Source organism: Lynx rufus, unplaced genomic scaffold (genome assembly GCF_022079265.1).
Source record: "Lynx rufus isolate CCGP_SWC_20201006 ecotype Redwood Valley unplaced genomic scaffold, mLynRuf1.p SCAF_6, whole genome shotgun sequence".
NCBI lineage: Eukaryota > Metazoa > Chordata > Mammalia > Carnivora > Felidae > Lynx > Lynx rufus.
In genome coordinates this window covers 6,348,644-6,367,608 of record NW_025814878.1, presented here as the reverse complement: position 1 = coordinate 6,367,608, position 18,965 = coordinate 6,348,644, and the positions used below count along the sequence as shown (strand labels likewise).

The 18,965-nt window shown below is 45.7% G+C and overlaps 1 protein-coding gene across 3 annotated transcripts in view; it reads left to right on the top strand.

Moving 5' to 3' along the window:
- The window catches only part of TIAM2 (TIAM Rac1 associated GEF 2), a 136,279-nt gene that overhangs the window by 29,304 nt on the left and 88,010 nt on the right, over positions 1 to 18,965 (top strand). For all 3 annotated transcript variants that reach the window (XM_047102739.1, XM_047102740.1, XM_047102741.1), the window contains 3 exons: positions 5,282 to 5,717; positions 11,650 to 11,822; positions 13,890 to 14,114. In XM_047102739.1, coding sequence (XP_046958695.1) covers positions 5,282 to 5,717; positions 11,650 to 11,822; positions 13,890 to 14,114 — 834 coding nt within the window. The remainder of the gene's footprint in view (positions 1 to 5,281; positions 5,718 to 11,649; positions 11,823 to 13,889; positions 14,115 to 18,965) is intronic.

The window sequence follows — 18,965 nt, the reverse complement described above, 5'->3', positions numbered from 1 at the left end:
TAATAATGATGCATAAAGTTGTCATGGGAAAACAAAGTGGCTTAGTCACCAGGAAGGAAAGTATAATAGGTTGCCTATTTAGGTTCTAGTGGCAACTGCTAGGTTTTCAGTTCTTTTGCTCTTGACTTTTCTGTTTTGTTTGTTTCTTGTAGAAGGGAGAAAGTTCCCCCCCCCCCTTTTTTTTAAACTCGCCCAGTATAAGTCACGTTGTTGAAGAGAATTTGAGTGGGCAGTTTGTCTCTAGGAAAACTGCATTTCATCCATCTTGGATCAGTGTCTAATTGCAAAATTTTTTAGAGCTTCGGGGTGAAAAATAATAGAACTTCCCTGAGTAGATGGTTCCAGATCCATAAAACTTCCCGCTAGTTACTCCCTTCTCACGCGTGAAGCATATCACCACCCCTTCCGTGCTGGGATTTGTTGTCCTCGGCTCCCCCTTTACCCAGAGATCACCCTCCTGCTACGGAACTCTTCATATCCCCAAATGTAGTCATTTGCTGACTCCTTACTCACTTTATGCTAAGCCTCGCCACCGAGTGCAGATTTGACCTTTTCTCTCTGCTCCTGGTTCCCAGAGAGCTGATGGCAGTTGAGCCTAAGGGGGTTTCGAAATAGTCCTCTGCTTTCTCTGGGGCTGTAATCCCACACTGAGAACCTTTGTGCCTTTTTGATTCAGGTGTTCTGTTGCTGACTTCTGTTCAGTCCGCATCCATTGTGACCCCTAATTGACCCTGGCCTTGAGCCAGTTATTCTACATCTCTTGTTTGCATAGGGTGTGTTTCTCACGTGTCTGCGTTTGTGGTCTGGCTTACACACGGCTCTACTGAGCCTCATTCAGGTTCAGGGTAGCTCAGTAGCAGACCAGCAGCCCCTGCGTATTGGCCACGTTCTGCCCCTGTCACACCGTCACTGCCCGTTGCACCCGTGGGCGATGCCCTCCTTCAAGTCTGTATCATCCAGAGACTTAACTCTGAATGGTTTGTAAGCCTGTGGAGTTAAGAACAGACTGGTTGTGGGGCACCTGGGTGGCTCTGTTGGTTGAGCCTCTGACCCTTGATTTTGGCTCAGGTCATGGTGTCATGCTTCTTGAGATCAAGCTCTTGTGTCCGGATCTGCTCTGACAGCATGGAGCCTACTTGGGATATTCTCTCCCTCTCTCCCTCTCTCCCTCTCCCTCTCCCCTCCCCCCTTCCCCCTTCTCCTTTTCTCCCTTTGCCTTTCTCCCCCTCTCTCTCTGCTCCTCCCCCACTTGCACTATGTCTCTCTCTCTGTCTCTCTCAAAATAAAAATAAGTGAACATTAGAAAAAAAAGAAAAAGAACATGATGGTTATATAATCAAAAAATTCAAATTTGAAAGCTAGAAAGGACTTCCCCCTCATTTTAAAAATGAAGAAAGTAAGGTTCAAGGAATTTGAAGGTCCTCCCTGAAGACACTAGGCTAGTTGTTGGAGAAGCCAGGGCCAAAACCATTTCTGCTAAGCCTCATAGGTGAGCTTTTTCCACTTTGCCACATGGCCAAGATATTGTTGATAGCCACTAGTAACTTTGGGCTTACTGAATATTAAATATATTAAATAAATATTAAAAATAATATTGCTTTGGGCTTACTGAATATTAAAATAAACTACTTTGGAGTTTTAAAAAGTGTCCTTTGAACGTAGCTTGTTAGTTATGCTTGCGTTCCCACTTTTGATCTATGAAGGTGAGCAAGATGAGTGTTTCTGGCAAGTAGGCCATTCCCATTGGCCTTCCACCCCCCCTTTGTTTTTTGTTCACAATTTATGGCAAAGATCAGGTATAGATCCTTAAAAATGTAGTCTGTGCATGGGAGTAAAGTTTCCGACTGTATGTTACAACACAGCACCCAACAAATGCGTATTCTCTCGCTCACATGCGAGCGAACTTCTGTCTGCCAGCAGGACTAAGGTCCAGAAACCCTTACCGTGATGGAGAGACATACTTGTTTTGACTTTTCAAAAAGAGATATAAAAGGAGCGGCAGCCCCCCCCTTTTTTATAGGGCTTTCAACCAGTCTGGTGAGTTAGACCCTAAAATAAGGTAAATTGGTAAAAGAACATATACAACTGAAAAAGAATATCGTACTAATGAGAGAGAGAGAGAGAGAGAGACAGACAGACAGACAGGCAGGCAGGGAGGGAGGAGAACACATGCTGGAAAGAAGTATGTGTTTGATGCCAATAAGCTCTTCGTGTTCCTGGAGCTGTACTGAGAGTCCTTGTTCCTGTCCTGGGTGAATTTTCAGTTCTGTCAGTCAGGCTGGGTCTAGGTTATGCTGAGGTAACAGAATGCTCTCACGTCTCTGAGATTTAACACAAGCAAAGTTTCTTTCCTGTGTTGTCACTCTGTTCTGCATTGTTCCTTTCTGGCACCCCAGGTCCGCAGAGTCGTTCCATCTGGAACACCACAAGCCATGGTAGCAGAAAGAGAAAGAAAACCATGTGTTGGCTTTTAAAGCTCCCACTTAAAAAAATAATTTTTTTTAATGTTTATTTTTGAGAGAGAGAGTACGAGCAGGGGAGAGGCAGAGAGAGAGGGAGACACAGAATTTGAAGCAGGCTTCAGGCTCTGGAACTGTCACCACAGAGCCTGACACGGGGCTTGAACTCACGAGCTGTGAGATCATGACCTGAGCTGAAGTCTGACGCCTAACTGACTGAGCCACCCAGGCGCCCCTAAAGCTTCCACTTTTTACTTCTGTTCACATTTATTGGCCAGAGCAAGTCTCGTGGCCATGCCTAACTCTGAGGGAGGAAGAGAAAGATGGAAAGGAAGAGAAAGAGAAAGATCACCTTGCCACGTGCCCTAGGGGAGGGCCAGGCATATTTGGTGGGCGCATCGACAAGTACTGCAGAGTTTGTAGTGGAGAAGATTCAGGATGCAGACACGCTGGCTTCCGGGCCCTCCTGATTTTGGAGCTCACTGCTCTTTGAGGGCTTGCATAGTCACAAAGAACTAATGGTCCCTATGTGATGAAGAACAAAGGCCTGTGAAGAAGGGCAAGGTGTGAATTGGGCACATTTTCCTAGAAGATTGAGGAATGACGATACAAGAGTTTTCCCTTAGCACCGAGGAGTGACTGACATCTCTGGAGTAGCTTTGCACTCTTTGCTGCAGTGCTCTGGTCATGAAGTTCCATTATCCATTGTTTAGGATTATCTGATTGTGGGGAGATGGAAATCAGACTGCTTTGTGTACATGTGTAACATGGCTCCTTAGTTTCACACCCATAGCACAGTGATCAGGAAATCTAGCTGAGCCCCTTTAGGGATGGACATTCATTCATTCATTCCTTCTTATCAGCCTGAAAATTAGTCACTGCCTATTGGGATTCTAGATAGAAAGCTTTGGACATTTATTAGAAACTGGAAACGTTCATGTTTATGTCTAAGAATCGGTTATAAATGCTAAAATACAATATTTTCCTATTTTTTATGGGGGAAAATTTGTCATGCTTTGCTGTGGTGGCACATTTAAAAGTCAGCATTACAACTTGAAGACTCTCTTGTGAGAAACCACAGTCAAGAATGTTTATAGGTTACATTTAAGTTTGGCACCTGAGTGCCTTTCCCTGGCAGACTTCGGCTTATTTTCAAACATCCCATTATAGCTCTTGCTGGGTATCAGAGGTATCCCCGTGTTTGGGGTCTGTGAGTCAGAATCCTATTCATAGCTGAAATGATGTTAATACTAACTAAAATGAGCAGTATTTCTTCACCTCTTAGGAGTGTTTTGAAGAGCAACAAAGTGACAATTAAAAAAAAATCTTAGTACTATTTTGAAAGTTTCTAAGTGACTCACTGCTGCAGCTGGCTTATTTGTCGTTACATAAGCATCTGTGTATAAATAAATATGACTGTGGGACACAGTGTAAACACAAGTGGAAAATAATATTTTTGTTAGTAATCGCTGTGCTTGGGGCTCCGTTGTTTCTAGCCCCTGGGTATTTGGAAGCACTCTTCGGTTGATTTTCCTACAAAAGATAGCAAGTATTTGCTACTTGATATCTGGATGGAATCTCTGAAAAGAAAACGCCTCCACACAGTGGAATGCTCACGATAAGGCCTTTGTCGATGGTCCTTCATTGAGTTTGCCTTCATTTTTATTAAAATGGATAAGGAAACATGATTGCAAGCCCACTAGTAGCTGATTAGATGGTGTGGTTAGCATCCCTCTGCAGACTTACCTTAATCTAAGCTCTAAGTTTGGACATGTTAGCATCTTAGATTAAGGTCACTTTCTGCTGAAAAATGTAGTTACTGATGTTTACCAGTGAATGGCCTGTACGAAAGTTCTTTTTATTAAATAACTTCTCATCTAAATGAGGAAACATTCATGTTTTCAGCTCTGTGCATGGCCGCTTCAGTGTTGGGTGCACTTAGTCTAATAGGGGGCAGTTGTTACTACATAAATATTAATTTTACTTACAGCTGCCTATGTCTGATTTTATGTTGTCATAAACATTAAAGTTAAGAATCGTGTCTTTGGTATCCCCAATGCCTAGAACAAAATAGATGTTCGAATAAAAGGATGTGCATAAGGAATATATTCCTTTCAAGAAATATATTCTTTTCAAGAAAGAAATTCCCAAATTAACTAAAAAATACTATTTATGAAAAACAAGTTAGTAGCAAGTACCCTTTGTAGATAAGGAATTCCAGGTGTGTGGTTTTTACTACCTGAAGTTGAAAATGAGGTGCTGGGATCCTCCAGTCTTGATTTGGGTAGAGGCGGTGAGAGGCTGGGGGCTGTGTTTCTGGCAGAGGAAGAGAAGTTTGCGTAACAACACCTAAAAACACTGCATGCCTATTCCCTACCCCACCCTATGACCCTGGAACTAGTGATTTTCTACTTAGCTTTAAAGGGATCCAGGAGGAAGGCAGACTGCCAAGAGCATGAATTCTTTCCAGGAAGACACTGATTCACAGAAGAAATGTCAGCCTAGAAATCTTCGCTGATGTGTTTTAAATATGCTAGTTAACTTCTTGATGCTCAGCATAGATTAGATTTAGGACAGTCAGTGATTTTTTGTTTGTATCTTGAAGCATTGACTCTACTGGCTGTAGATTGAGTTGGGCAACACTGTTTCTACAGTTCTTTCTGGTTTGGTGACTTGATGATTGAAGGTGCATTTTTGTTAAAAGAATGTTGCTTGGAGGCAGCAGCATTAGCAACCGACAGTAAGACACGTTTGCAGTGTTTGGGAAGGGATACTGTGGATGTATGTAACCTCTGATGGGTGTTCGTTTGCATTGCTCGCAGGAGCCGAGGTCCAAGGAAGGCAGTGACTACTTTGACAGCCGCTCAGATGGACTGAATGCAGATGTGCAGGGGCCCTTCCCGGTGTCTGCTTCGCTGTGGTCAGGGGGCTCAGCTCAGATCCTGTCCCAGAGAAGCGAATCCACTCATGCAATTGGCAGCGATCCCCTCCAACAGAACATTTATGAGAATTTCATGCGGGAGTTGGAAATGAGCAGAACCAACACAGAGAACCCAGAAACATCCACGGAAACCGCTGACTCCAGCAGCGGGTCACTCAGCTCTTTGGAGCAACTTGATCTGCTCTTTGAGAAGGAGCAAGGGGTGGTCCGGAAAGCAGGATGGCTGTTCTTCAAACCCCTGGTCACTTTGCAGAAGGAAAGGAAGCTTGAACTGGTGGCTCGGAGGAAGTGGAAACAATACTGGGTGACGCTGAAAGGTAAGTGCATTGTTGACTCGAGGGCCGCTGGGATCATTTTGCCCAGCTGCCCTCTCTCCTAGGAAGTGCCGTTCAGTCCAGGGTTAGTTTGCGTCAATGTGAAGGGATTTGATGCAGAATTCCCAGCATGCTTTGCTACAAATACTTTCTCAAACCTAGATAATACGGATTATGTAATACTCACATATGTTATTCATTCCGATACATAATGATTGAATTTAATGGTTATAGCTTATTACTTTATAGGTATTTCTGTACCATTCTTTAATACCTTTCCTGCCTCTGGGTGTAAAAATACTGCAAATAAGTAACCATCTTCGGAACTGCACATGTTCAGAACTCCGGAGAAGTATCCTCCTCAGCTTGTATGATGAAGAATTTCCTCTGGATTATTTGATTTGTGTGCTCTACCCTTTATAAACTAAGAAAGTCTAATTGTTATCACAAACAAATGTCTTCTTTTTAATGTGAAGGAAATGGGAGTAAGAATTTGTTAAGATGAGGAAAATTTCTTGCAGGCATTGCCACTTAAAAATTATAATTGCCTTGCTCATTATGGGCGTATAGATTTGAAGCTATCTAAATGTCCTGAGGAAGAGCGAGGCTCTAAGTCGATACAGTGTGGATTTACACAGATGTAAAGATGATTTACACAGATGCGAACAGGAGGAGCAGCCTCACAGCCGCTGGCATTTCTGCACGACCGTCTTGTGACTCTGTCTGAGGAACTGAGTGTGGCATTCAGAGCCAAGCCTGGCGACACCCTTCCCTATCTTATCCTTATCTGGTGACATCCTTCCCTATCCTGGGAGAAAGTGGGACTAGGAATCCTGTCTGCAGAGGATATGTGTGAAAGGCCTGGAACCCTCCACAGCGCTTCTTCCTACCTTTCTTCACTCACTATGTAAATATCATAAGACGCCCCCACCCCAGCCTTGGGGAGCTGGTGCCATTTCCTAATTACCCATAAGCCTCTCTGGGTAGGATGCACTTTGGAAGGTATCTTGTCCTTAAGTGACATCTTCCCTTAGCAAACTGGAAGGTTTGTAAAATCCGCGACCCAGCGCCCAGCACAGACTGCGGTCCTCTTTTCCGGCTGTGGATGTAGAGCCTTGTGATACGTGGTGGCTGAGGAAGGCCAAGAGCTTAGCTGGCTTGGGCATACTGGGGAGGCAGGTTCTTACACAGGATGATGAACAAGATTTGGAAAGTTGGGATAAGGGGATGAATCTAGCAAGATACAGTTCGAAGGGATAGGCTATGCTCTGAGGGTTCATGATCATGTAACCACCCAAGTACAGGATAGGGAGATGTGGCTCCAGGGTATTACAAGTGAAGGAGACTTGGGGGTTTGGTCTGGAGGCCGTTCATTGAATGGTTTCCAATGTGATGAAGTCAAGATAAAAGTAAATGTGGTTTCAAAGAGTAAATGTGATCTTTGGCTTCATCATTAGAGATGTCCCATGGTCTTTTTTTTTTTTTTTTAATATATGAAATTTATTGTCAAATTGGTTTCCATACAACACCCAGTGCTCATCCCAGAAGGTGCCCTCCTCAATACCCATCACCCACCCTCCCCTCCCTCCACCCCCCCCATCAACCCTCAGTTTGTTCTCAGTTTTTAAGAGTCTCTTATGCTTTGGCTCTCTCCCACTCTAGAGATGTCCCATGTTCTACAACCACATCAGTCTCTCCTTCCTCTGCCCTGGGGGGACCTGGCCATTTCTGTCCTTGGGGGCAAGATAGTGCAGGAGACCTGTTAGCAAACAAGATGAGCGTTCTTGAATAGGGTCCACCGGAGGTATTTTTGACTGGAGAGGGGAGTGAAAATGTCCCCTCTGGGGGAGTGAGCCTATGAAATTGTTTATGAGTCACAGTCTGAAGCTGCCTCCTTCCTGCATGATGTTTGAAAGAGTTGCACTCCACTCCATAATGTGACATGTATCTATTTTTTAGTTATTGTATTTATTTATTGTGTTTACTTATGTTTATTTTTCAATGTAAAACCTGTTTGTTAAAATTGATGGTTTTGGAGGCACCTGGGTGGCTCAGTTGGTTAAGTAGCTGACTTTGGCTCAGGTCATGATGTGGCAGTTTGTGGGTTTGAGCCCCGCATCGGGCTCTGTGCCGACAGCTCAGAGCCTGGAGCCTGCGTCGGATGCTGTGTCTTCCCCTGTCTCTGCCCCTCTCCAACTCCTGCTCAGGCTCTTTCTGTCTCAAACTTAAACATTAGAAAATAAATAAAATCGATGCTTTGGGAAGTTGTTCCCTGCCTGTCTTAATGGCTCTGAAAATCGCCCAGGGTACACCCCATGGGGCTGTGGTGGGGGGCTGGTGATGGTGTGTGTTTGTGTGTCCATAACCTGCTGTAAGAAATGAGGCCGTCGGTGAACACCAGAGGGATTTAGAGCCATGCTATATGGGGGATGGTGTAAGGATCCAGGATCATTGAGCTTGCAGAAAATAAAGACTGGCGTGGCGGAGAGCAGCAGTCCTATAGAAGAGACACTGAATTTGTTCTGGTTCTCCAGAGGTTGGGATGGCACGAATAGATGGAAGGCAAGCAGATTCTGAATTAGTGTAAAAAAAAAAGAAATACAACCGTGACCAGAGTCATGAGCAAGTGGAAGGGACACCATCTTCCTGAGTTTCCTGCTCCTGCAGACGCTTGTGCAAAGCCAGATTGTCGGAGGTTTCCTGGGAGAGATTCAGGCAGGTATCACTCACTGTTGGAAGAGCTCCCGTCTGGGTTCTTGTTTTCCATCGTGGAGGCTACCCCAGGGACTTCCGCGGCAGGCGTGGTCCTGAGTTGTTCGACATTTCCAGGATCGACACTCCTGCCTGCGCGCTGCTGTCTCGAGCTTGCTCATAAAACACCTCAGGACCCACGGATAAAGGGTGCTTTGTGAGTGTAAATGTTATCAAGCACACATTCCTTCCTTTCCTTTGCAGCCAAGGAAAGGCATGCGATAAAGATGTTTTTTTTCCCAGCATAACCTTTTCCATGTGGCTTTCTACACCTCTTTCCTCTGGGAATTCAATGGGTTGAGTTCAACTTTCTTGGCTTAGAATCCAAGTTGTAATGTTGAGACTTAACTATTTGGTTTAATCCTTGTTAAAAACACACACGCGCGCACACACACACAATGTGTGTATGTATGTATACACACATGCACATTTAAGCAGAATTTTAAAATTATCTTCGAAGTGTTTGTGTAAATAAATTGGAAACAGTGTTCTGGGGAGAGCAGCTAGGAGCACACTGGTTGTGTACCTGTGTTGAATATATAGTATGCTAAAGGTAGAAACGTTTTCTAGGGCTTGGAGGATGTAATAAATCTTTAACAGAGGTAATTCTCTCTCTGTGTCTTCTCCAATGAGTGGCTTTTCACGTGGCTCACAGGGGACTTCTGGGTGGGGCAGTTGGCAAGGTTGAAGAGTTAATCCCTCAGAACGCACGACATCGGGAGAGGGGTTCATGGAGTAATTTGGGATTTCTGGTGGTTCTGCCATGTGATAGGGCAGATGAGGATGATGTGATGCGTGTGGGTTGAGAGGGCGTCAAAGAAAAGGTGGCTTTGAGGGAAGGCGACTAATTCTTTTGCCTGCTGGTAATGTTTCTAGCAGTACCTCCCCTGTTCTTGTCCTCCCACTGCTGTTCCAGTCCGTTTTCTCCTTCTCCTACCGTGGTGAGAAGAACTTCCGCTGTCAGCCTTCCAGGCCAACTCCGGCTCCTGGCGGGGACAGGGCAGGGCTGATGGCCGAAATGCAGTGTGGGGCGGCGGGGGCAGGAGACGGCACTGACTCGGATGGGCCCCTTTCCATCCAACTTACCTCCCCAGTGTTCGAGACACAGATGAAGAGAACTTTGAGGTAATAGGTTTACGGCCGATTTGCTGTTCTTTAAATCTGATGGCAACACAATTTGTGCCTGTCGTTTTACATCCCGGCCTGGGGCTAGGGTGACATGTCCTCTTTTGGTTTCACACTGTCACGGTAGAGCTGCGGTCTGTTGTCGATAGGGTGTGAGGCTTGGCGGCAGCTTGGCACCTGCCCAAAATCGTGTTCGTTTCCTCTAGATGTAATGATTCAAACCACGGCTGCTGGGAGTACAGTGATAGGGAAACTGGGAAGTAAAGGTTAACCTGTCGGAAAGAATTTGGACTGGGCAGAGCTGGCGTGGATCTGTCACCTTGACCCTGGTCCTCGGATCCCCAGGTCATGGCATCACAGCGGCCCTCAGGCGTTTCCTGATGGAAACGTTTGGGGGCATCGTTTCTCACTGCATCCGTGGCTGGAAAAGGAGACTGGCTCAGTCCTGGAGAAGCGGCTCTGGCTGGATACCTGCTGATGTTTTTCCTTCTTCCAACAGCCTCTCTCAGCCTTAGTGTGGGTGCCTTTTGTGTGCAGGGAGAAAGATTGCTCTTGCTTCTTGAGATCATTGAGTACCACGGAGGGAGAAAGTGGTGTCCTGGTGATGTTGTTGCTGGGGGCAGAGCTAGCTACCTGCCGGCCTCTTTTTCTCTTGGCTTCTGTGCTGCACTGGATCCCATGATCTGAACTTGTTTGTCCAGATTCACATTGGGTTTTGAAGGAAGAAGTGAGGCTGGCTAGCATGGAATAGCGTTTTAAAACATTTACACTTGTGTGAATGAGGACTCCTAACTCAGAGAGTAAGACAGGCATGCCGTGGACCACATTCGTTCGCAGCGTAGGTGAGAGCAGGCTGGTGCTTCTTTAGTATCAGTGTAAGAGGTTTTTGCAAAGCAGAGGGATGGTGACCTCATCAGCCACTTTTGGGTGGCAGGGCTCGGCACATGAGAAGTGCTCGAAAGTGTTTTTTTGGATGAAGGTTTTTGAACAAGAGAACATACTTGTGAGCATGTTAGAATTTGCTTGAAGACTGCGTCTGATAATTATAAGGCACTCCTATCTAATTATCAGAGTAGATCCTTAACAACTTCTACCTATAATACTTCACTGGCTTTTTAATGGAAAGCTGTGTACTTGCAGGCATTTTTGGAGTAATGTTTTAAAGTCGAGGGATATTTAGTTTCATTTTCCCCTCTTACTCTAAACTAGTGAAATGTGTACTGTTATTTCCTCTTACTGTGACATAAAAGAATATACTAATATTAAGTTATTTTATGTGGCATTTGGAGAATTAACTGGGTACTTTTCTCATAAATGGCAAAGTTCTCCAGGTAAGCTCGGTTTCTTGTTACCCCATTTTTAAGCGTAGAAGCTCCCTTGGTTAATGCACATGGGTCTTCTGTGGCTTCCTGCATTCAGATCTAATAACTCAGTGGTGTGGTTAAGAGCGAGTGCTCAGGGCGCCTGGGTGGCTCAGTGGGTTAAGCTCACGACTCTTGATTTTGGCTCAGGCTGTGATCTTGCAGTTCACGAGTCTGAGCCCCACATCAGACTGCCATGTGCTTTGGATTCTCCCTCTCCTTCTCTCTCTCTGCTCTTCCCCCTGCTCTCTCACTTTCTCTCAAAAATAAATAAATTTTAAAAGAGAACAGGAGCTCTGGGGCCAGTTCCTGGGCAGTCCCGCTGTGGGACCTGCATGATGGTATAATCTTCCAAGTTTCTCATCTGTAAAATGGGGTTAATGACCACACCTACCTGTTGGGGCTGCTGTAGGGACTAAATGAGCCAGTGAAGAACTTAGAAGAATTTCTGACACAGAGTAAGCAGTAATAAGTGCTTGGTATTGTTATCACTGATACCATGTTTACAAAAACATGTCGTTTTCACTTGAGTTATGCTAGTACAACAAGGCATACTTTGGATGCCACGGTTTCCTTTTGTATTACGTGGTTGTCTCTTTCCATTTTCTTTTCTCTTTTAGATGTATCCCCTAGCTTCTCTATACTTTCCTGGATCCTCAGGACAGTGGCACAGATGTTCTTTTGCTTCTCTCTCCTAGGATGCACGCTGCTGTTCTACGAGACGTATGGGAAGAATTGCACGGACCAGAGTAGCGCCCCTCGGTGTGCCCTGTTTGCGGAAGACAGCATAGTGCAGTCCGTCCCAGAGCATCCCAAGAAGGAGAACGTGTTCTGCCTCAGCAACTCCTTTGGAGATGTCTACCTTTTCCAGGTACTGCCGAGCTTTCTAAATGGGGGTTTGAGACGAGGGCTTGTGTACTATGAGGATAGAAAGGAGCAGAATGAAGAGGCACAGCTCAGCAGTGAAGTAGAGGAAAAGCGCAGTTGGGCTTTGGGTTGGGGCTTAAGCAAGCTAGAGCTTGGCCTCTGCTCACTGTCCGGTGATACGGGGCCGGGGCACATCCAGTAATTCCTAGAGCAGGCCTTCCCCGGGATGCCCTGCGGATGCTGAGCTGGGGCCCACAGGAGGATCGGGAGGCTCTGAAGAGAGAAAAATCGTGATTCCCCATCCTGGAGTAGCTCGTGATCTAATGGTGCAAGGTCTGAAATTCCCAGAGTGGAGGCTTTTCAGAGAGGCCTACAGAATATGGCTTTAGACTTTTCCCAAGAATCCCAGCAGGAGTAAAAGAAGCAGCTTTTCAGGAAAACCTTAGAGACAAATGCTGGGAAGTCTCATTTTCCAGTGGAAGTGGGCTTGGGATGTTAAGATGCAAGGTAGCTGCTGTTACAGCTCTTAGCAGTTTCCTAGCAAGTGCGAAGTTGAAGAGTGTGGTGATGCTGAGCCATCAGTATTGGTGTCAGGCTTCGGTGGGCGCTCCTGCTGCTGTGGGTCGGGTCACCGTAGACAGAGTGCTTACTGAACTGCTTTGAGCTTCGGAGCCCGCAACCAGTAGGGGGACAGTGGCTTAGAGGATTGCTTTGAGGATGAAGAACTGCGTGTGTTAAGTGCTAAAGGAATCCTCACCCCGAGTGCTGTTGTTATTACCAATTAACTCAAAAGAGGTAGAAGTGAAGGAAGAGAAGTGTGCTTCTCAAGTGCTCCCCAGTCTAACCAGTCCTGCCTGGAGACCCAGTTGGGGCTGCAGATTGTATCTGGTCAGAAAGGTTCACGGAAGGACCTGCTGGGTCCTAGGTTCAGGTGCCTTGATGATGCTGGTCCCGGAGCCCTGCAGAACAACATAGTGTTCTCTCAGCTGACTTGGGCAATCTAGAATTCCCTGCAAAGGATTTCCTGTGGCTGGTACCAGGTAAACTCATAGGGCTTCTGGCCTTATTGCTATCCCCGACTTGACTTAAAAGATTCAGGGCTTGAAGTTGGATTTTCCTTCTCTTCACACAGGTTACTGAGACTTTCTACGATGCTTTAAGGCCAAGTAACGAATTGCTGTTAATCTGAACTGTAGGGAGGGTAAGAACATTGGATTAAACTCACACAGAGATCTTAGGGGCAAGTGTGAAATGAGTATTTTGTGATTCAGACAAAATATCTGTAGTCCTAAGAAATTTGCCCAGTAGGTCCTGTTGTATGATCCCTGAGCTAATTGGGGGATCCATCCATAGCTTGAATCTGTGTGGTTATTTCTGGACATCAAGGGAATGGAAAGGGCTTTTCGGCCTGCTTAGAATCCTAGTCTTTGCCCATGCTGCTTTATCCAGACTTGTTTTATTTCTAAGATATTTTTCTTACATGGAAATTGCATGTAGTCGTTGTGTCTAAAGTTAACTGAAGAGCAGAGAAAGAAGAACCATTCTGTGTACTCCCCATGCTCCAGGACAACTATTTTAATGTTGTGTGCATCCCCCCAATATTCTTTTATAGATTTCATAACAGAGTTCATATTGTAGATGAAATTTCATGTCCATGTTTCAGACTTTAACCTTTTAAGCTCTCATGTTTTCTCACTGTATTAAAATTATGAAGATAAATTCCCATTTAGAGAACAGCATAGTGTAAGGACCCTGAGCTGAGTGGATGTGCCCTGGTGTGATTACTCCTCTGCTCTTGGCCTACAGCTTGTTTGTGGTTAGTCTTCCTGTCAGATCTGGGGCTGCACGATTATTTCTGCTGTGCTCTGGGCATTCTCTCAGACCCTCCCGAGTCCAGGAAGTCTGCAAATCTGAGCTGAGTGGTTGGGTCTGTTTTTGAAATTAAACCATTTTTATGAAGTGAAGGTACTTCTTGGGTTTTACACATCAAAGCCCAGCCTCCCGCTTTGGAGAATGCTTTGTGGTAAAACAATTCCAAATAGGTTTTTTTTTCCACCCCCCCTGTGTTTAGGCCACTAGCCAGACAGATCTGGAAAACTGGGTCACTGCCATACATTCAGCTTGCGCATCCCTTTTTGCAAAGAAACACGGAAAAGAGGACACAGTTCGCCTGCTGAAGAACCAGACCAAAAACCTTGTTCAGAAGATAGACATGGACAGCAAAATGAGAAAGATGGCAGAGTTACAGCTGTCCGTGGTGAGCGACCCAAAGAACAGGAAAGCCATCGAAAACCAGGTAGTATTTATTTACGCGTTTTCTCTCATTGCTCATGTCACTCAGCAAAAATCTGAGTTCGGATGCAAACTGATGGTGGTGATGTTTCTTACACCTCCGGGGGAGATAGTTTCTGTGGCTTCTCATTTCAAGTACTCAGTGGCAGCACTTTTGTGACATTGGTGATGGCGGTAGACTTTACAACATTTGGTGGTTAGTTATACATACAGCGGAATGTTTTGTGGCCAGATCTTCTTTCATAATCTTGAACGGCTTCTTCGTGCCTCGCCAATCGTCTCGTATGTTGTCACTTTCAGACCGAGATTTCTGTAATGAAACCACTAGACAGTTAGATAGGATTCTGATACAGAGGGTGGCTTCAGAAAGTTTGGTTTGGCGTCATACAGCTATTGCTGTGTCCGTGGATTCCAAAAAAAAAAAAAAAAAAATATGTTGCCAACAGATAAGATGCTAAAGGACGATGCTTTCTCCGGTCTAGTTCCACATTCGTATCATAATTAAACAGCTAGTTTCTATGCTGTTTGCATTTTGTAGGAGGAGAAGCAGCTTTTTAATATGTTTTCCTTTGTGCATGCACCCTGAGCGCTTAGACACGTGTCCATGAAAGTCATAGCATCTCCGTCTTCCTAAGTGCAGGCTGAACGTCGTATCTTTAGAAGATTAATCAGATTTGGAGGACAGATGACATAGGGAAGTCTGTTAGTTGGTGGGACAGCACTGGATGTGCAGTTACCAGGGCCTGATGCAGGGTGACACTATAGAAGCTTAACGATTTATATGGAAAATGGATTTTGGAGTACAGAATTTCTATCATTCCGTAGTGTCTCAGCATATCCGATACTCCTGAACTCTTCCTCAAACGGAATACGCCATTTATCTAAAGAGGACCTGCTAGCAAACTACAAACTACCAGTTAACAAGGAAGTGAAAAAAAAGTTGAAGCTGCCAGCAGAGAATGGAGAGAGGTGGCAGGTGTTCGGGAGCTTGGCAGGAACACAGCCACAGGAGGAAGTAGGACCCCCAGGAGCCCACCCCGTGTTCTCTGCCCTCTGCCTGCTTCTGATTGAGCAGCAGCCTCCTCTGCTCAGTCTGGGAAGAGTTCAGATGCAGAGGCAGGTCCCGATCTCCCAGCTTTCAGTCTCTGTGGCGTGTAGGGATGTGAACCTTGGTCAGGGTTACCTGACAAATCACAAAGCTTTCGAAGAAGGAGAAATGGTTCTTCCGGTTTTTCCTGTGCCACATCTCGCGTGTGGTCCTGAATATCCAGGATCCAGGAGCCACAGTTGTCTGTCTGTCCTCAGAGGTGGAACTCCTGGATTCAGGTGTCTCAGAGTGTTTGGGGCGCCCCGATAAAACAGTCTCGGGCTGATTATATGGGAAAAATGTGGTTTTAACTTCTGTTGGCTCTCTAAAATTTACCTTTGAAGCCATACTTTAGTCCTATAAAGGGATGTCCACCTTGGAGTCTTTAGGTCCTTATATAACGTCAAATGTTTGGGTCGATGGCGAGAAGGGAAATTGGGCAACATTCAGAGGCTCTTGGACTGCCCCCCCCCTTTTCCTTCCCTTTTCCTTTTTTAGTGGCCCTAGGAAATCCAAGCAAACAAACAAACAAAAAATACACATTCTCGGTAAATGTAATTTTATGCCATAATGCAGTTTCATTAAGTGTCTTTTATAGCTGACCAATGATTAATTTATGGTATCTCTGGGAGGGGAGTTACATTCACATAAAACCCTATACAGACCCAAGGGTCTTTGATGGTTTGGTTGGCTGAAGAGAAGCTCTTTTAATTCTTACTTGTGGCACATTATGCATTCTTTATCAGAATCATTACATTAGTTATTTGAAGCACACTGTCCTGATCCTACTAATTTTTTCATTTCGGTTCGTCCTACCCTCACCCCCCCCCCCCCCCGTATACACAGTTCCCTTCTCCTGTTGCACTTGTGAATTTTTGGTAAACAGTTGGGATTGATCTTTAGAAATTCCACCTGAAAATACTCTCCTTGCCATATCGGCAGTTTTTAAGGTTGTACTTGAGTCCTGTCTTCCCAGAGGTCTTTGCAGTGGGTACCACGAATTACATTTGCTACGCTCACTGTCCTTAGCTCGTTTGCCAGATGGTTGTAAAGAGAGCTCTTAGCTCTTTACTTGCAGACGCAAAGAATATGAAAAGTCAAGGCAGCTAACAAGCACATGCTTAGGATTAGTTTTATGAGATGGTCTTCGACTGGAGAATGTTACGTGAAGCTACGAAGGCAAAGATGTTTTCAAATCCAGACCAATAAGAACACGACCTCCCAAATACCCCATAACTGTATACTTTTCTCTAAACTCCCTTTTAAAAGCTTCTTTAAAAGAGCAGTAGTGCTTTGTCTACTTACCGCTTAAAAATCTCCACGCCACTATGTTTTATTTTACGTCAAAGAAAATATTTTATCTATGTAGCGCTTTCCCCCAGAGACCCCCCCCCCCAGAACCTCAGATATGGTCATTTATAGCCTAATAATAGCAGAATTTACGGGGTACGTTACATCATGCACAGTAAAGTCTCCGGAAACGGATTTTCTTTGATGTGCTTGGGTGGAGGAGATCACTGTGTACACGCTATCCAACTAGAAAGATAAAACGACGCGATCACGATAATAACGGCTGATCTTCATAGTGTTGGGTGGTAACGTGCTCTGCTTGAAAGAGACCATCACGTGGGCTGGTCCCAGGGCCTTTCTGAGATTGTGTGGGGCAGGATGACGCAGCTTTCATTCGAGCCTATCCAACGTGGAGCGGCCCGTGCAGCTGTCTACACGTTGGATGCCTTTTGAAGTTCTGAGGGAGGAAGAGTTATAAATTAAGTCCAGTTGGTACTTTATTTTCCTTTCCATTTATTATTTTAAACAAACAGACAGGGACAAAACCTCACCACCCTTCGTGGATCTTGGCTTCCCCCCAGGTGGCTTTCCCGCATCCTGATGCCCTCCGTGTGTTCCTCACTTCCCCTTGTTAATGAGGCCCCGGGCATGGCGGGGGGGGGGGGGGTGGGCAGTGGGGGAAGGCAGTCAGAATAGGGCGGGAGATGTGGTGGGGGCTGCAGGCTGGTCGCCGGGCTCCTGTCTGCTCTGGGCTTTGTGAAACGTGGACTTCTTTTAAATATTTACTCAAAGTTCCGAAACGGTAAAGAGGACGGATTGAATCTAGGCAGTTGGAAACTGAGTTGGTGGGGGCGGGGGCAAAGTAAGCAAGGCCTTGAGGAAAATATGATATGGGTGTGTGCTTGTGGGAAGCCATTTGGGGAATAAAACATTGGTGAGCGAGGTATTGGCGAAAGGGATTTGAGGAGATAAGGCCAGATTATGGAGGTTCTGGGCTTTCACTTGAGTTCAGTGAATATTAAGTGCGTATCTGGGCCAGGCAAATGTGCACAGCCCGGGGATTCAAGAAAGATGCTGTCTTTGCCCTCAGGGGCTCTCTCAGCCTGGCAGGGTGCCAGACAGTTAAGCATATAATTTCAACATAATTTAATGAATCCAGGGCAAATGATATTCCAGACTATTGTGGAAGACAAATGGGAAGGTTAGCCTCCTGTGTAGTCATGGAAGACTTCCCGGAGGAGGGGTGCCTGCATTGCTTCTTGAAGAGTGAGGAGTTAGTTAATCAGGAGAGGAATGGAGAAGGGAATGCCAGGCCAAGAGTCAGCAGGAACAGAGGCAGAGTGCTTTGCAACCACCCGGGACACCGCGGCAATTTGAGTTTTCAGGCACACGGTGTGCAGGTGAGAGCTGGAGGGGCAGGTAGGAATGTCTTCTTCCTTCCCTGTACCGCGGCAGAGGCCGTCACTTTTGCCCTTCCTCAGATGCCTCTTCTATACCAGGCCAGAGTGTTTGCATCTGTAAAGCACATCTGATCATGTGATTGCCAGGTTTAAAAATCCTTCCTGGCTTCTACTCCTTATAAGATGAAGCCCCTGATAACCTCTCCTAGCAGTGCCAGACTTCCTGTAGGTTCCACCCCTTCCTTTCCCCACCTCCCCCCTCAGGCAGAGAAGACCCATATGGGCCACACATCTATGTACAGACATGCCCTGTCCCCTGCCCCGCCCCCTGTCATTGGGCTCACCCCTTCTCATCTGTGATGAAGGGTGTAGGGATTACTTTTATCAGGAGGCTTCCCTTGACTTCCTTCCACTCACTCCAGCAGGGACCTCTTTTATCTGCCATAATTTCGGGGTCTCTTATTGCTCTCATCACATTATTTTATAATTATCGCCTTGTGCATAAGGTTGCTCTTAGTCTGAAAGATGAGCTCCTGAAGGATCTGTAACTTTTCTGTCTCTGTATCCATCGAACAAAGCGCCAGGTGGTGTGTGAGTGTACCTGTGTCTTCTGTCCTCTTCACTGTGGTACACTGGGCTCTTCTTTGTGTGGGCCCCGCCCCCGCTCCTTGACGCCAGCTCTGGCCTTCCTTCCCTCAGGCCTTCCCTTTTTCATTCCCAGCTAACATATCCTCTCTTTGGCCTCACTCCCGGTCCTCAGGGCCCATGAGTTTATTTACCAGGGCTCTTACCTCAGGCCACCATCATGTATGATTTCACCGTAACTCCATGAGGTAAAGTTGTACATATCACCTGTTGGATGGATGAGTGAACACACCCTGAGAGAGGTTAAGTCAGTTTTCTAACATCACACAGCCGGTGAGTGGTGGAGCTGGGATTTGAATACAAACTACTACCAACTACTAGCCACTGGGCTCTGTTGCCTCTCGATAAGACTTTTGTGAATCAGATTGTGTTTTGCTTGCTGATTGATCATGTGATCCGTGGTTTTATAGCAAATTGAAATTAGGTTTTAAAT